At 48.5% G+C, this 16,956-nt stretch overlaps 7 protein-coding genes across 7 annotated transcripts; 5 read left to right on the forward strand and 2 right to left on the reverse strand.

Moving 5' to 3' along the window:
- Positions 1-837: 837 nt before the first annotated feature.
- Positions 838-2,274, forward strand: POJ06DRAFT_241394 (uncharacterized protein; the record flags this gene model as incomplete). Its single annotated transcript, XM_056186133.1, has 1 exon — positions 838-2,274. The coding sequence occupies one exon, from the start codon at positions 838-840 to the stop codon at positions 2,272-2,274; it is 1,437 nt and encodes a 478-aa protein (XP_056040196.1).
- A 266-nt stretch (positions 2,275-2,540) lies between these two features.
- On the forward strand, positions 2,541-4,651 carry POJ06DRAFT_228890 (uncharacterized protein). The gene is made up of 2 exons (XM_056185770.1): positions 2,541-2,914; positions 2,990-4,651. The coding sequence occupies exons 1-2, from the start codon at positions 2,866-2,868 to the stop codon at positions 4,258-4,260; spliced, it is 1,320 nt and encodes a 439-aa protein (XP_056040197.1). The 5' UTR covers positions 2,541-2,865; the 3' UTR covers positions 4,261-4,651.
- A 1,491-nt stretch (positions 4,652-6,142) lies between these two features.
- On the forward strand, positions 6,143-7,463 carry POJ06DRAFT_297707 (major facilitator superfamily domain-containing protein; the record flags this gene model as incomplete). Its single annotated transcript, XM_056190625.1, has 2 exons — positions 6,143-6,392; positions 6,439-7,463. 2 exons carry the CDS (start codon positions 6,143-6,145, stop codon positions 7,461-7,463), a joined length of 1,275 nt encoding a protein of 424 aa, XP_056040198.1.
- A 1,127-nt stretch (positions 7,464-8,590) lies between these two features.
- POJ06DRAFT_263307 (uncharacterized protein) lies at positions 8,591-9,927 on the forward strand. Its single transcript, XM_056188856.1, has one exon. It carries the CDS (start codon positions 8,751-8,753, stop codon positions 9,756-9,758), a length of 1,008 nt encoding a protein of 335 aa, XP_056040199.1. The 5' UTR covers positions 8,591-8,750; the 3' UTR covers positions 9,759-9,927.
- Positions 9,928-10,704: 777 nt separating this feature from the next.
- POJ06DRAFT_263310 (uncharacterized protein) lies at positions 10,705-12,732 on the forward strand. Its single transcript, XM_056188857.1, has 4 exons — positions 10,705-11,042; positions 11,103-11,279; positions 11,332-11,868; positions 11,921-12,732. Exons 1-4 carry the CDS (start codon positions 10,932-10,934, stop codon positions 12,716-12,718), a joined length of 1,623 nt encoding a protein of 540 aa, XP_056040200.1. The 5' UTR covers positions 10,705-10,931; the 3' UTR covers positions 12,719-12,732.
- Positions 12,733-13,528, reverse strand: POJ06DRAFT_263311 (trimeric LpxA-like protein). The gene has a single exon (XM_056188858.1). It carries the CDS (start codon positions 13,386-13,388, stop codon positions 12,822-12,824), a length of 567 nt encoding a protein of 188 aa, XP_056040201.1. The 5' UTR covers positions 13,389-13,528; the 3' UTR covers positions 12,733-12,821.
- On the reverse strand, positions 13,502-16,831 carry POJ06DRAFT_43719 (muts domain V-domain-containing protein). The gene is made up of 2 exons (XM_056191025.1): positions 14,929-16,831; positions 13,502-14,878 (listed from the first exon to the last, which is right to left on the reverse strand). Exons 1-2 carry the CDS (start codon positions 16,486-16,488, stop codon positions 13,616-13,618), a joined length of 2,823 nt encoding a protein of 940 aa, XP_056040202.1. The 5' UTR covers positions 16,489-16,831; the 3' UTR covers positions 13,502-13,615.
- Positions 16,832-16,956: the final 125 nt, after the last annotated feature.

The following is a 16,956-nucleotide window of genomic DNA, read 5'->3' on the forward strand; positions in this document are numbered from 1 at the left end:
TACGCTGCTATCCAGAATAATACACTACACAAACTGAAAAATTTGCCTGCCAGGGCGAGCGGCGTTCGGCTGAGCAGGCCGGTATCGGCGCAATCGCAAATCGGCCAAAAACTTTTGGTCCAATTCAAATTTTGCTGAGCCTTCCATTGGTTTTTCTCACCGACTACCTTATCGATTTACAAATTACAATATATTTTGTCCTGTCATGATTGTAGTCGAGCACTGATAAGCAAACAGCGATTCTAATGTGCTTTTAGCAACATCTTGCGTATTTTTCGTTAGGGGCCTCTAGAATCCCCCACTGCGTCACTTTAGGGTCTGGCGCCGCGGGTCCGCCAATAACCGAGAAGCAAAACTCCATGGAGATTAAAAACAGGTTCACACAGTTGCCGAGGGCATTTAGTCTGTGACACGTGTAGTTTATATTGGCAAGTGCCTGTATTACGCTATCATCGCTGGCGCTTTGGGCGGGTCACTTACATTTAGTCATCTGAAGTACCGCTAAGATGCTTAATGTACAATCACGGTAATGTGCTACGGAACAATACGTAACGCCGACCAGAGAGTATTCAGGAATTATGGTTGGACCAGGATAGCAAGCACAATTCTAAGATGGCATGACGACAGTAATTTTGTGTTCATGCCGGCGGACTGAGGTTAGGGCTGGAAAGTAAGGAGGACGAGTTCGCGTCGCGTCAAACGCTGTTGAGGATTCCAAATGGGACAAGGTAAACACAGCGCGTCGGCCCCAATCATTCAATTAATGACAAGCGAAAGTCACAATTGCCGGTATCGACGTTGCATAGGTGCTGTTAAGTCGTAATCGAGACAGGAATAATGCCGAGAATATTACGCTGCGCTTTGCCGCAAGATGAGGGCCGGAGACCACGGACACATGAGCGATCGAGACGGCGCACGAGGGTTCAGTCTTATCGCGACTCCGAAACTGACAGTGAACGACACACGAACGAGCGGCGATATACTAAAGGCAATAAATACTACAAATTGAATGATACACTAGCCGTCAGACTCTCTGGGGCAAGTGATGCCGTACATGTGGATACGAGTTATAAGCCACTGATGTTTCACTGGATGGACGCGTGTCAGGAGAAATTTGATTATCTAAGAAGTTTCGGTTCGCGGACTTTAGTTTCTGCAAAGAAGGATAATGTTGGAAAATTGAGGTCATTAAGAGATATTACTTTGCAGATTGCTGTTGATCACTGTACTTCATTGACAGCCAATGTTCTGACGCAGGCACCGTTTCATCCAGTTGGTCTTCACATATGGCAAGAAGTAGTTCGACAGGGAAAAGATTCGCTGCGCGTGTATAAGGCTTTTCTTGAAAGCTTTCCCCGCGAGATGTCAGAATGCGCTGCCAAACTAAAGCAGCAGAACAACGAGTCACAATTGGTTCGAAGGCTTAATCTTAGTACTGGCCTTCCCGATGATCTAGCGTATCATATCGGCAACTGCATGAATTGGCTTGTATTTGTTGACATATATGAACTGACATCCGCGAAAGTTACCCGCCACGGACTGCTCTCACTACTTCACCTTCCGGCACTGGTTGGTCTAAAGTTTGCAGTACGTACAACGCGTACGAGCGATGACGTTTCCAAATATGCACCGATTTTGGACGATGGGATGCTTAAAGCTTACGCATCGGCGATGAAGCATGATGGACGGTGGCGGCTGCTACGTGTTCTAGTTATTACTGCTGGCGATGGCAGGTGCGTACCCCAGGGAATTACCAAGGAGGGCATGAGTGCGATTATGGGAGTGAAAGGTTGTCTGAGATATGTGGAATGCCACAAAGATCTTATGCCTATGCCGTTCAGGGACGGTCAGCTCGAGCGTGGACGACTTATCGGTGCAAAAGATGGACGAGCTGATGGAGGATGGATGTCTCTTCGCGCATGGCCTGTTAACAGTCCAGCCGCGCTACATTGGAAATGCTTGAAAATTATGAAAATCGTTCATGATGAAATCTCGGAATTCGATCACAAGACGGTCTTAGATATTTCGATTGCACGACCGGATACTTGGTACAAAAACTTGAAATCCAAAGTGGGCATCAACGAAAATAATTGCCGAGATTTCATTATAAATGGTTATATACTGTCAACCGACGATCGAACGATACCTTCCAGCAAGAGACTGGGCGCGATCAATAAAGAAGTGGAAATGACAAAGCGACGGAAAGGCATTGTGCCAAAGCGAAGGACAAACTCTCAGAGTTTAGAACAGATGATGGCAGACTTTTTGAGATAGCAAGAAATAAATAGCACTGTAATACTATCGAAATGGCTCCTACCATATAATAGTGTTTTGCTCAGCTACTGCCAAACAGTAAAGTGTGGTGAAACTAGAAACACATTTGTAGACTTGGCACGGCTTGACTGTGACAGCAAGAAAGCGGGGAGAAAGATTGCCACTGCCAGCCATTCTCACAAACTGATCAATTCACAGATCGGATCACACGATAAGTTTGCAAGAACAGTATGTACTAGCGGCAGTGGTTAGGGTAAATTTGCAGCGGGCGGTCTGCGAGCGGGAGCATTGATTCCCACCGGCCGCATGAGAACCGGGGGGGCAACTTCAGGACCTCACTTTCTACGTCAAGCCCCGCCTGACGAACTCGCGACAGTTTGCCGGTGTAGAGCTCACTGACGAATAATATGCGAGTCGATAGCAGCTGATAAACAAATACGACACTTCGAAACCGAACCGAAACTCCGAGAGAATTTGTTTCAGCAGGGGGTATCTATTCTGGCTTAGTTTTTTTGCACACCTAGGGCGTTGGTATTGCATCTCCAGTGTATAACAGCATATGTGGAGTCATCAGATAGAACTTGGTACATTATGGATTTCGTGGACTATCAGCTAGAGAACAAAGAACAGTTCTGGGCAGGTGAGTTATTTTTGGTGTTTACCCATTGTCGATATTTATGCACCTTAATGGAGGCTAATTGTGCGTGTGACATAGAGCTGGATGACATGACATCACGACAAATACACTCGTCCAGTTTGATTGAGTCGGCTGTGAGATCGTTTCTTCGGTTCACAGCACTATACGTGGACGAGTATCTGGTTGCAGATGAGGATCTGATGCGATGCTGCTACAAGTTCATTGATTGTCCCGTGTTCGTGAAGCACAGAGGCCATGTGCGACGGAAACTAATTACGACACTTGTCAAAGGCGCGTGCTCGTTACAGATGATGGTTATTATTGGAGTCATATTACTGCTAGACGGACGTGCGCATGTGGACACATTTGAGATGATGGAAGAGGAGCAGGCTTGCCGGTTGGTCATAGACGTGCTCTGGCATCGACGAGACGATGGCCGACGCTTACACCAGATCTTTCTGGAGTTGCTTTATGAGATGTGCCGGGTTCAGCGGTTGCAATACTCTGACTTGGAAGGTGTTTCGGATGATTTCGTGGAATACCTGTTTCATGCCATCGAACAGAATGAAGACTACGACAATGATCCTTACAGCTATTCTGTTATTCGAATTCTTCTCGTATTGAACGAACAGTATATGCTATTAGCAAATCGCGCCGTGTCCTTTGGAGAGAATTGTGACCAACTAGAAAATCGGGTGGTGTCCGTCCTGGCACGGAAGGGTCCTACCTACAAAACTTTCGGTACGAATATCATCATCCTTCTCAACCGCGAACGAGAGCCGTGTCTGCAACTTCTTATTTTGAAGATGCTGTACCAGCTTTTTACCACGCAGCCTACTTTCGAATACTTTTACACCAACGATCTGCGCGTTCTTACAGATGTTTTCATCCGAGAACTTCACGATCTTCCCGATGATTCGGAGACTCTCCGACACACATTTTTGCGGGTACTGCACCCATTACTTGCACATTCACAGCTTCGTCATTCCCATTACAAACGGGAAGAGTTGATAAAGTTGCTTAAATCGCTAGCTGGAACCAGCAGAAGTGCGCATTATCTACCGATATCGGAGACGATGGCCCGACTAGTGTCGCGTTGCATGAGAGTGCCTTGGTTGGCCGCCTACTTTACGCAAGACGAACTGAATACGCAGCAGAGGCAGAACGACTTAGGAATGTCGTTCCTGCAACCGACAGACAGCACAACATCTTCTGGTTCGACGGCTTCGTCTACGCTGTCGCTGCCAGATATGGCTGTCGCCTTGCCTCCGTCGCCCAGACGAAAGAGCCCAGATGTTAAGAGCACTCCACTAGGAAGCGAAAATGGGCTTATCGCTGGGAGGGCATGAATTATTTCTTCGCTTCTCATAAAAGATTGTTTGATCAGATCACTCGAGTCGAGGTGAGGCATATGTTTGTTAAGTTACGGCATCTATTTTCTTTGTGTCTGTACTGTTTGTGCACAGTTGGCGTTATGTCGTTTGTATTGGAAGAGCGCTTTATATTCCTATGATACTACCTAATGTTTTAAGTGAATTTTCTACTGTGTGTTTGGCGCGGCATGGTGCATTTTAGTTTTAGGGAGCCAGAATTGATCATCACGTATTCCGGTAGTTGTGTTCCTCTTTATGTCGGGTTCAGTTCTAGTTTTTTGTATTAGTGTTTATGGTTAACTTAGTTGGTTTGATACTCTTTTTGTAGTAAAGGTTTGAATAAAATTCATACAATTGTATTAATTACTGATGTGTTTCAGCATTTTACTTCTCTGCGGGAAGAAATCCGAGTATCCGTTCAATCCTTGGAAGCGCAAACAATGAAGACTCTTCCACTACAAACTCCAAGATTAAGGGTGGAGTTCTTATCGAGGTATTAATGCACTGTATTGCGATTGCCAGAACAAGATGCGGTTGGTTACTTTGCCACTCAGTTTCAATCGTCCGAGTCCGAATTCGAGTTGAAATGGGTTAATATATTTCGGGAGCAACGTTTAGGAATAGAATTCTTCGAAGTCGGCATAATTTCGAGGCCAAAGAAAATTTTTTTTTACACAAGACCTGGGTGGCCGACGGCTTTCCGCATGGCGTTGGAAACGACGGAAGTTGTGCGTCTGCGTAGAGTGTTAGCAATTTGGGAATGTTAGTGAAGACTGGCGGACGCTTGAACTGAGGAACAGCAAAGTGTATCTCGTGCACCTTGATATGAGTTTCCTGAGCATGTAAAGCAGTGATGTTTGCTGTAGGGCTGCACACGGAATAAAGATTTTTGGTACCGCGGCGGCCGCAGCCGGCACGGATATGAATTTTCGTTTCCGTATCCAGGCAACATATCGTTATCCGTATCCGTATCCATATCCAGAAGAAATGTGCTTATCCGTATCCGTATCCGTCATATCCATGGATATCCACCTAGGAATGACTAAAATATGAATGAAAGATATTACAACCATCACTAATATGAAATATACCGTTCAACTGGGCTAAAAACGCTTTCTTGAGTTATGAGTCAATAGGGCCGTCGTATAATCGTTAAGATCGATCCGGTAGGGGTGGACACGAATATCATTTTCCTCTATATATTCGTATTCGTTATTCCTATTGGCAGAAATGGCTTTATTCGTAACGTCGAAGACGAATAACAAATAATTCGTAATTTCGCCAAGACGCTAGCGCAGTGTTCACACTTTAATTTAGCCAATCATGACGCGTCAAGGAGAAACGCGTCAATGAATAACTGAACGACGCGTCTTATTCTACCAATTTTCAATCCCTTGGAGATTAATCCAATATCCTATCTTACAACAAGATGTCTGACAGCGATTGTGAGATAAGGGAGAGACCTTCTAGGTTTGCGGAGGCCCTCGTTGAGTGGCGAGAAATTAGAAAGTTGATGTTGTTGAGGGCAGTTTATACGGGTGGGCAGGCCAGGGAGGCGTGATTTCATATTGCATTTGTTTTGAAAATTTAGAATATTACGAATAATTTACTATTCTCGATCTGCCGATAATTTTGACTCTGCACCAGTATGCGATAGCGTAATCGTGACAGACAGCTATTATGTGCCCAGTATCTATAAATGCATCGGGTCGTCCACAAGAGTACTCGCTGTTAATACGTTGACGAATCTGATATGAGTACCTCGGGTAGTGTATCCTCGGGCAGAGTATCCTCGGGCAGAGTATCCTCGGGCAGTGTAGCTTCGGGCATAGTGTCCGAAGAGGATATGCCTCAGCAAATGGAGCCGGCTGATATCACAGAAAAGAAACAGACCGACGATGACAGTTGTCCTAATGGTGGAGTAGAGGCATGGTTAGTTGTCCTTGGAGCATGGTGTGCGCTGTTCGGCTCATTTGGAGTCTTCAATTGTGTCGGTATATTACAAGCGTTGGTTGAGCACCCATCAATTGTCGAGTTACTCTTTGGACAATATTTCCTGGATTTTGCGACTTACTCCTTCTTTTATCATTTCTGCGGAGTACAAATAGGTATGTAGGTTTACTCTTCTATATGGATATGCGTCCTATACTAAAGCGTTACAGGGTCCGATTTTTGATGCACACGGACTCAAGCCACTAATTATTGCTGGCTCGGTACGATTCATGTCCTCGTTGATGCTCTTCAGTCTATGCCAAGAGTATTACCAATTTTTTCTATATTTCTCAGTTCTCAATGGGATCTCGAGTTCCCTGCTATTCACACCCAGCATTGCTGCTGTAAACCACTGGTTCTATGCTCGACGTGGTCTGGTGAGCGGATTATGCTGGACTGGCGGCGGAATAGGAGGTGTAATATTTCCAATCGTCTTTCGCGCGCTCATCCCTCGAGTTGGATTTGCCTGGTCGTTCAGGATTGTTGGCTTCATATGTCTAGTCTCGTGTCTACTCTCTATACTTCTGCTTCGTACTCGGCTTCCTCCCAATAAGGTAGGTAGTGGGACTGTTGACTTCCGCGCATTCAAAGAGCGGCCCTTCGTATTCACTACTGCTGCCATATTCCTGCTCGAATGGGCTCATATGATCGCGATTACATATTTTCCATCTTTCGCTCTTTCCAAGGGCGGCGTAGGGGCGTCCTTCTCATATCAGTTTCTTGCAATCATGAATAGCGCCTCGGTTTTCGGACGGTGGGTTCCAGGATATATGGCCGACTGCTGGGGTAGATTTAACGTGATGGTCGTCACAACGAGTGCCTGTGCAATGTTCGCAATCGCGTTTTGGACTTCATCTGCGGCGATGTCCGAGGCAAACTTCCCGCTCATGATAACGTTCATGATCCTTTATGGGTTTTCAAGTGGCACAGGAGTTAGTCTGACGCCTGTGTTCGTCGCTCAGATCTGTGAAACGAAGGACTACGGCAAGAGATATGGAACGGCATATTCTTTTGCCAGCATTGCAGCGCTAACTGGTGTGCCCATTGCTGGTCAGATTCTTAAGACGCAGAATGGCAGCTATGTGGGACTTGCTGCATTTTGTGGGTCGTGCTATATTGGATCAATGATCTGCTTTGCTCTTGCCAAAGCGACTAGCACGGGCCAGAAATTTCTGGGGATTTATTGATCAATTATGGGTGATTGGATAGTCAAATTCGTGATTAATATCAAATATCGTTATTGCAATTTCCTAAGTGCTTATTGACTGCTTGTCAGTTTCGTTAGAATATGCGATGAAGGATCAACATCAACAGTACCCTAAGTAGTTATATGAAGGTACCACTTTAATATTACTGACATAAAATATAGTTCTATATTTATTAAAACAAAGTAGAGAATAGTCACGTGATTTTTTAGCTGCGCTACGGAGCGGCGATCTGTCGGTGTCATGTTGAACTGGTGGGCAAGTCCGGTCGCATATTTGTGCGTTTGTGCAGGGGCCACAGGAGCCGCATTTCATGTGGCGAGCATATGCAAGGTGCAGAAGTTAAATGTTTTGAGCAGTGTGGATCGGAATGGCACTAAGACCCAGACACAGGGGGCGTACTGCGTGTGGAATGAAGGTCGTGTACAGAGTCCTTGGCAGTACGACACCCTTGCGTTTCCTTCTTCGAGCAAGGGGAGTATGCATACGGTACATATGCACTCCGTAATATGCTGCGCTAGGTCGTGAGTAGCATCCCTGACTTTTGATTTCTGCAGCTGGTGCCACAAAGCGAGTTTGGGTCCCGTCGCAGCCAACAGTCATCCAGCCATCACCGTCGCGTCGGCATTGCGTGAACAAGATCCTTGCACATTGCCGATCACCACACCAGGCACCGAGATTTGGCCTACCAGAGAGGCAGTTATGCCAGGGGAAAAGAAGCTTGTTTGAGGGCAGTGGGTGGCTGGGCTGATGTTCAGCAAGGAGTTGTGGTCCCGCGAGGCTGGGGCATGATGGCTAGCGAAATTCCTTTCTTGTTCAGTTAGCCAGGGGTCGGTCGTCTTGCATTAGCGCTAATCCATATATGGCCGAGCGCATTGATGGTTATGCAGGGAGGAGAGTTGCTCTAGCCGCATTAGGATAAGTAATTGGGAAATGTGGCTGGAGCACAGCCGCAAGTGAAGCTTTTAGGTTGTTCGTGAGGCTGCCACAGTCCAAAGTCGTGTGGCTCAAAAGTCCACGAGGGGGGGTGTGGCTGGGCACAAGTCCAGCCAGGAGCCCGCCTCCTTGCCTGTTGCGTGCCTGTCCAATGCCTGCCACCGCCCCCTTGTCGCGCACCCTGTCGCGATCATATTCACCCTCGACTAGCCCATCGCGGCCCCTGACCATGGAAGTCAACGCCTTCAAGCATACTTAAGCCGCTGGCAGCCCTCTCTCTGCTCTCCATCATATCCCTTCCATATCGGCTAGCAACAGTAAAGTCAAGTCGCCATGCTGGACATCGACCGTGCCGCGCTCGACATATTCGTTTCCTCCCCGGTGTCGCCGCAGATGATCGCGTACCTCGTGTCAACTACGCAGACCGTAATTCGGTGCGACCCAGACACCTCTTCTGCGAATGGTTATCCCAACACCCCTCCTGCGTCGCCAACCTCGTCCGACGACCAATACTCCACTCCCGGCCGTCTGCCGTCTCTCACGACCTTCATTGCGACCCTTGTCACGCAGTCCAACGTCCAGACTCCGACGCTTATGTCCACGCTTGTCTTCCTCTCACGTCTTCGCGCTCGTCTTCCTTCCATGGCCCGTGGCCTCGCCTGTACCTGCCACAGGGTCTTCCTTGCCGCTCTCATTCTGGCCGCCAAGACCCTCAACGACTCCTCGCCAAAGAACAAGCACTGGGCAAAGTACACAGCTGGCTTGTTTGCTCTGGAGGAGGTCAATCTTATGGAAAAACAGCTCCTCTACCTCCTCGACTGGGACCTGCGGATAACCAACGACGACCTCCTTGTCCACTTTGCTCCTTTCATCGGTCCCATCAAGACCGAAGTCCGCCGACGCGAGCAGGTCTTACGCGAGCGAGAGTACTACGCCCGCAAGCAGCAGGAGGAGCAGAAGCAGCGGGAGCTCCTCTATCACCAAGTTCCCCACCATGGACACCAGCTGCAGTCTTCGCAATCGCAGTCATACTACACTACACCTCCACTGTCACCCATCTATCTCCCCCCGCATTCCCGCATGCCTGCACTCTCGACCTCATCCTCATCTTCGTCAATTGCGTCCTCTCTCTCAATCCCGGCGTCGTCTCTCATGTGCCTTCCGTCGCCCGAAGAAGAGATCGACGAAGAGGAGCTCTACATGCGATCGGTCGACGACCTGCCTTGTCAAGCCGCCACTCAGCATCAGCAGCCACCATTGAAGCGGATAATGAAAGGCAAAGCATCTGGCTTAATTGCAAAGTTCTGGGGACAACAGAGGACGACTGGAGTATTTGCTTAGTCTATCTCTTGTTACTTGTTTGTCACCTTTTTGTATAAACTTGGGGTATAAAAATTGGTTTCGGGCGTTGCTGCGGGGTTTGATATAGACTTCATTTGCTTGCATTGTAAAATATTGGTGTCGACTTTTGTTCCCGCATTTTGTATTGCATAATTAATACATTATTGATACAGGCTTAAATTAGAGGCTGAGATTATCTATCGTGCAAGCAGTTGAACCAGCATTTAGAGTTTAGACAGCACCCCCTTGTTTATGAATATTGTATAGCAACGCTGCAAGTGGCTATGCTATTGAGGCAATGGCTCGCAGCGTCGTTTACTGTGAGCGCTTCACAATCTTGTCGGATACGATCAATCAATTTGTGACGTACAAGGACCGTAATAATATATTCTAGTCCAGCTACCGGGATTATTTTATTCGTCTCGAAGATGCACTCAGTCTTTAATTGGTTGTCCCTGTTGAATTTAAGTTCCACAAAGACTGGGGTAGACATGGTGTGTTTTCATCCGTGCTCTGCTCTGCGTAGGCCGTCTGTGGATAATTCGGCGCGTCACTGTCCACTCGTTAGTCTAGTCAGTATCATGTTCTGTTCCGCGTCGTTCCGCCTGCCTTCAGATCCATCACAGACTCGGTTAGCTGTTAGAACTCTGCCGGTCGACGATTAAATACCGGGGTAATTTGTCCGGCGCTGATACAAAGCCAGGATCAGTGTCTCATCGCCGTTGCCGGTCTCGACAAGGACGATAAACTGACCGAGTGCAAATTTATCAGATTAGGCGTGATTCGATTGGCTATTGTATGCCCGTAATGCATGCTCGAACACAATTCCGTAAATATGGACTCTGAAGTGGGTCAGACACATCCTTAATATCACGTGACATTTGAGGGTGATGGCAACGGGCCTTCACTTCGAGCCAGCACGACTTTATCTGCAATTGTCACTCGATCCGAGCCAGCTTCGCGAGTTCCAGTAATAATTTTAGTGCCGTCCCCGGAAGATTTGTTGCCAAAAATTACTGCCGTGATCTGATTTGAGAGGGCGATTGCACTTTGACAATTGGGATCGCATGTGCCCGTCCAGCTACACGCAGTTTTGAGCACTTTTATTCTCGGATTCACTGTAACCGAGTTTGCCAGTATAGTTCCGTTCTACCTGCAATCGCGCGAGAAAATATGTCGGTGAATGCAGCAAACGGTCTTGCCGCTCCGGAAGGCGATGATGTGCAGCTAATCTACTACTATTATGAAGTTGCACGAGGGTTGACAGGCGGTACTGCAGACGATGTATGATTCAATACCATTATGATCGGCGGGTTACGTAGTGAGACTAATATGGTAATTTAGGCTGCAACTGCATATTCTCGGATATTGACATTTTCCGCTCCAACTGCGGACAAAAAAGCTCGCACGCTTGCGAATTCCTTCATTCCAGATTTGTTTGCAGCGTTTGCCGACCGGCAAGATTTAGCTTCACGCGCGGTGGAGAGTATGATTGATTTCTGTGAAGATGAGGATACTAAGGTACGTGTTCCGAATTCGTATTATATTTTCCAGGTCTCTGACAATATTACAGATTCGAATGGGAACAATAAAGCGCCTACCCGACATGGCAGTCCACAGTCACTCTGACAGCGACAAAGAATTGATTATTGACATTCTAATTCAATTGCTCCAAGCGCAAGTTCCAGCCGAGTTACAAATCGTCAGAAGTAGTCTTGAAAAAGCGGCCGTTCAGCTTCCGGCCGTCGCGTCCCGGCAATTATGGGCTCTGGCGTCATCAACTAAGGAGCCAGTACTGCAAGAAGTCGCCGTGTCGTGGATCACGGCTTCTGGAAAGTCGATTCTTGGATCAGCACCAGAGTTTGGTGGTGGTGGGATTGCGGCGGTCAAAAACATTACGGATGTCAAAATGCTCGGTCGACTTTTGCCAACATTGCTCTCACTCCAGTCAATGAAAGGAGGCGACGACGAAGGCAGCAAACAGCTGCTGACTGATCTGTTGGATGCGCTTGTTGCGAAGGCTCCTGAAGCCAGCTTACTGACTGACTCAGACGCAACTTCGCAGGAGTACATTGCGTTTTTACCAAAATGGGTTGTCAATATTTTAAGTGTGAGTGAGATATACGTTAGGATGAGAACCGTCCATTCTAACTTGCCTTTAGCGACATGCCTCGTCTAATTCTCTGATCAAATATCTCGCCTCGACTGCTGTTCCGGCCATTTTAAATAAAACTATCTCTGATCCCAAGGGTCAGATCCATATTCTACGTCTCAGTGTCGAAGGCTGCGCATCTGTTCCTGCCAGTACCGAGTTTGGAATTTTCATTCCCAAACTCAAAGACCTCGTCATCTTCCTCGCTCAAAATCTCGAGAACGACAAGAAATTGGCCTCGAACCCAGAGTCGTTAGAGTGCAACTGGGCGGTATTGGAGCCGGCGGTTATAGCGATTTACATTGCCATCCGACGCGCTCCATCATATCCCATCTCGACAGATTCGTCTCCGGATTTGACGCCGGCGTTGCGGGCAATATGTTCTGAGGCTCAACTAGCGATACCTAATCTACGGAGACGACTCGCTCAGCATAAGCCTGAGTCAGATGAGGCGATCAAGGCGGAAAAGACGAGACTACAGTGCAATAACGTATTAGAAGTGGCGCGCGAGATGCTGAAGTTGCCGGCGTTGCGGTCGAAGAATCCACCGCAAGTAAGGTTCTCGTGGAGACCCCGTGCGGTTGCTCCTGTACCTGCCGCTGCTGTACAGAAGAAACAAAAGGTTGGCCCTTCACAAGCGTCGGTGCCATCTCAGACCCAGCCCAACGGTAGTGGTAAAAAAGTGAATCTTAAGCGTCGTGCTAGTGAGCTTGGGAGACAGCCTAGTCCTAGGACGCCGGAGCACGTCAGTGACGGAGGTACGAGAGCCGGCAGAAGGAGAGGTGGAGCGGGAAGGAAACGGAAGTAGACTAATATCTACTTTGTATAAATTTCTTGTATTATAAGTACGTTTTGCTGTATTTCTAGTGCTGCATTTTGTGTAACATGTAATTCTCAATGCATACTTGTCTTTATTTTCGATTTTGGCGAGGCTTGTTGTAGGCGGGCATGATTCGCATGAGAAAGTCGACGTGCATCTTCATTTCCCGTATCCGCTGCTCATCACTCATATCCTCCATTGCTTGCCGCACTTCGCCTGCGTCTCCCACGGCTACGGATCCAGGCGGGATAACAACACTAACACCGATCTTCGCGCCGGCAGCTATCTTGCAATTATTCCCGATTCGCGTGCCCCTGGCTATAACGCACCCGGCTCCCAGCACACAGCAATCGCCAATCGTAACGCCAGGCGCGACTCGCACTCCAGGATCAATCTGCGTGTAGTTCCCAATCCTCACTCGCGAAGTCGGCGATAGCTCGAAATTACAACTGTCCGAAACGATTGTATAGTCGCCGATTTCTAGTAATGACGGTTCGTCGCTGTTACAGCTGCTGTGCGCCGCTGGTTGCGTGCACACTCTCACGTTCGGGTTCACCATGGAGTGGTCGCCAACCCGGAGGACTACATTTTGTGATGCATGCGACTCTTCGAGGATAACATGCTCGGATATAAACGATGTTGGTTTCGCATCTAGCATGGGACAAATAAATGTGTTGCGGACTCGGACGGTAGTTTAGCAGTTGCGTAAATAAAGTCTCGGGAGTTGGCGGAAGCGACGCGTCAGTATCTGCCCGTCTCTATGTTGCCGCTGTGAGGCATCAACCAACCATTCCCTGTAGCATAGATCACGATTGATACTTGCAAATTTAATTGTCTACATATATCGTATAGGACAAACTAATATACAAAATTAATGTTTTACACCTACAATGCCAAAACCTCCTGAATAAACGGGCTCTCCAGCAACTTCTGCTTCCACTCATCCGACGACACGAGATCTTTAAACTGCCGGATCATTTCGTCCTTATCCGTTACGTCTGACGCCTTGGTCCGCGCCCTCCATTCCTTCAACACGGACCGCAAAATCTCAGATCCCTGGGCAACTTCCGCCTTGCTGCACTTCGTAGCAGGTCCGACATCTTCCCTGCCCTCTTTGCCGGCCATGTCCTCCAACTCGCTGGCCTTGCGCTTGGCCATATTGACCACCTTTTCCGGAAATCTGACCAGCTCGGCAACATGGATACCGAACGACTGGTCGCTTACGCCTTCCTCAACTTTATATAGTAAGGTGATTTCTTTGCCATTAAGTTCCCGTCTCTGCTGATGGGCCACATGCGCAGCTCGTACGCTCTCCACATGCGCAACGACATGCAGGTTCTGCACCTGTGGGTACCGTTCAGATAGACCCGTAAGCTCGTGAAAATGCGTCGCAAACAGGCCAAAACATCTAATCTCCCGGACGATATGTTGCGAGATCGCCCAGGCGAGGCCAAACCCGTCATACGTCGACGTGCCACGACCGAGCTCGTCGATAATGATCAAGCTCTCGGAACTGGCGGATTTGAGGATCGACGCGGTCTCGAGCATCTCGGCCATGAAAGTCGACACACCTTTCAACTGAGAATCGCCGGCGCCGACCCGCGCGAGAATGCAATCAAATATGCAGAGCTCGGCTTGGTCGCACGGCACGAAGCACCCTGCCTGTGCAAGAAGCGCAATGACGCCAATTTGCCGGATGTATGTCGATTTGCCGCCCATGTTGGGACCGGTTATGATGACGAATTCTGAATCACCGCGAACGAGCGAGACGTCGTTGGGAATAAATGCCATGTCATCTTGGGCTTCCATGCATGGGTGACGGGCGGCTTTTAGAATGGTACTGCCGGTACCCCGAGGGTGCATTCTCGGACGAACATATGGGGTCGGAGCTGTACTGGAAACGTGTCCAAAGCTGACAATAACGTCCAGATGAGCAAGAATGATTGCTAGCTTCTCGAGAAGATTGCAGTAAGTGGCGACTACAGCGACGACCTCACGGACGAGCCCACTTTGCATCTTATGATATGAAGAAGAGAGATCAGTAAATTCGTTGCTGAGATCCCTAAGCTTCGGACTGGTGAAGTATATACCAGCCTTTAACGTGCCGAGCTCAGTATATCCCCGACGACCTCTTAGACATGACGCGTCCTACTATATTAGTGACATATTTTGACCAAGTACAGGGAAGATGAACTCACGACTCGAGTTAATCTCAGGCACCATCCGTAGCCGGTGTGCTGCTCCAGCTTTAGCTTCTTCTCCGGTTCCATGTTCAAGTCATCGCCAACGCGAATGTGCTCCTCTTGAATATCACTTCGTAACTGTTCGAGCTTACTATGTACTTCCTGTAGTGCATTGTCAAACTCAGGTTTGATATTGAATTCGTGATTCTCCAACGCGTCGAGATCAACAGTGGTCTCGACAAGGTCGACCAACTTCAGCAACCCATTATTGTACTCTCTAAGCTTTGACGTGTAGACTTTGTCCAACGTACTCAACCGACCTTCGTCGGCTACAGCTTCGAGAGTCGCAATCAAGTCCGGAATACGAATAACAGTCTGATAAACTCTGACGACGTCCTCCAAACCGGCCACGCCACGCTGGAACTTCTTTGACAATCTGTGCAAGTCAGGAATCGCACGCAAATGGTCCTCCTGCATGGCCTGGCGCAGTGCGACATCATCCACAAAGGCCTCAACCAACGCGTGCCGCTCGACTATTTCATCGACGTCCATCAGCGGTTGTTTTAACCACTGGGCAAGAAGCCGAGTTCCCGCCGTAGTCTTGCACCGATTTAATAGACCGAAGACGCTCATATTTTTGGCACCATCACGCGGTCCGGGCATCAAATTAAGTGCCCGGACGGCGGATGAGTCGAGTTTCATGTACTGTGAAAGATCATGCTGGTAGAGTTGGTACTGTCCAAAGTTCGTCGAGTCGCCCATCAAGCCAAGGTACTTGATCAAGCACGCTGCGGCTGCCATTGCGGTCCTGAGGCCAGCCTGAGGCAACATGGACACCGACATTTGTCCCGCCAAGAGCCGCGACAAATCCTGTTCAATGTCCCTGGTTGCGAAATCCGACGATTTCCTATCCGTAATGACGATGCCACATCGATCAGCAATTCCGCGGATCTTCTTCAGATCGAGATCTTTTTCGCCCTCATTCTGCTGGATCAGGCATTCCTTTACGCCAAGCTGAATAACAAGTGACTCAAAATTCGAAAAAAGCTCGTTGTCGACAAATTCGGAGACGCCCAATTCCCGCGCCGACGCGTCCGCGAAACACACGCCAACAATCTTCTGATCTGCCTTAGAGTGGATGCGCACGGCGATCACGATCGGACTGGTCTCGGGGCTCGTGATGAGATCCTCGACGGCCTGCAAATTGCCGGGCGAGGCCTGTTTTGCTAGCGTCCAGTTGTTACGGCCGGAGCTTGCGTAGATGTCGACTTTCAGGCCACGATTGAAGAGCGCGTCGCGGAGGAAATTGGCAAAGACCATGGCTGAGAGCGTGCAGCTCGGCAATTTGTCAGAGCCACTGGTCCCAAGGTATTTAAGCACGGTACGCGTGCGGTAGACATTGTCTGCGACATATAGCGCTTCAGGACCATGGCAGGTGTAGTAGTCGCCTCGGTGGAAGACGCGGAGGAGCGTCAAGTCTTGCCCAGATTGCGGTGTATCCAGCGAATTGAAAAAGTTAACGAATCCAACTTCATCACTCCGGTCAGAAAACGTGAGCTCTGGATTCGGCGCCATATCGACTCTGCGCGGGACTGCGATGCGCAAATGTGACGAAGGACGGGTGTCGAGCTAATGGTATAGTCAAGATCGCTTGACGCGTCAGTCCTTAAACGCGTTCCGAGTAGCGTGGTTAGGGCTGGCACTTCCGTACCCAGAATACAGTTCGCCGCAATTTTGTGTTTAGGACAGCAGTTTAGGGATGGAATGGCTCGCCTAATTTATTATGCATATGTCGCGGATAAATACTGGGGTTGCATCTATTTAATTGCCGTCTATCTTTCCGATTTCGACGTCGACAGGTAGCCAGAGTATAGAGAGGAGACAGTCGCGTCCTGCTGCGCGCAATGGAGCTATAAACCGTCCTCCCCTCCTCTTCAGCAAGGACAACAGAGGGCTTTCGACGCGTCAGATAGCGAACATCCTCGCCAATATCAAGGAGACTTTGAGGACGACCAAGGATATTCAATTGAGAGTAATTACGTT

The sequence above is a fragment of the Lipomyces tetrasporus genome (assembly GCF_029532465.1).
Source record: "Lipomyces tetrasporus strain NRRL Y-64009 chromosome Unknown POJ06scaffold_13, whole genome shotgun sequence".
In the NCBI taxonomy this organism is placed as follows: domain Eukaryota; kingdom Fungi; phylum Ascomycota; class Lipomycetes; order Lipomycetales; family Lipomycetaceae; genus Lipomyces; species Lipomyces tetrasporus.

Excerpts from the sequence above, each read along its gene's own strand:
- POJ06DRAFT_263310 (XM_056188857.1), top strand. The coding sequence starts at position 10,932 with ATGTCGGTGAATGCAGCAAACGGTCTTGCCGCTCCGGAAGGCGATGAT. Across the intron at positions 11,043-11,102 it reads CAGGCGGTACTGCAGACGAT|GCTGCAACTGCATATTCTCG; the intron begins GTATGATTCAAT and ends ATGGTAATTTAG. Across the intron at positions 11,280-11,331 it reads GTGAAGATGAGGATACTAAG|ATTCGAATGGGAACAATAAA; the intron begins GTACGTGTTCCG and ends ACAATATTACAG.
- POJ06DRAFT_263311 (XM_056188858.1), bottom strand. The coding sequence starts at position 13,388 with ATGCTAGATGCGAAACCAACATCGTTTATATCCGAGCATGTTATCCTC.
- POJ06DRAFT_263307 (XM_056188856.1), top strand. The coding sequence starts at position 8,751 with ATGCTGGACATCGACCGTGCCGCGCTCGACATATTCGTTTCCTCCCCG.
- POJ06DRAFT_228890 (XM_056185770.1), top strand. The coding sequence starts at position 2,866 with ATGGATTTCGTGGACTATCAGCTAGAGAACAAAGAACAGTTCTGGGCA. Across the intron at positions 2,915-2,989 it reads CAAAGAACAGTTCTGGGCAG|AGCTGGATGACATGACATCA; the intron begins GTGAGTTATTTT and ends CGTGTGACATAG.
- POJ06DRAFT_43719 (XM_056191025.1), bottom strand. The coding sequence starts at position 16,488 with ATGGCGCCGAATCCAGAGCTCACGTTTTCTGACCGGAGTGATGAAGTT. Across the intron at positions 14,879-14,928 it reads GCCTGAGATTAACTCGAGTC|GACGCGTCATGTCTAAGAGG; the intron begins GTGAGTTCATCT and ends CTAATATAGTAG.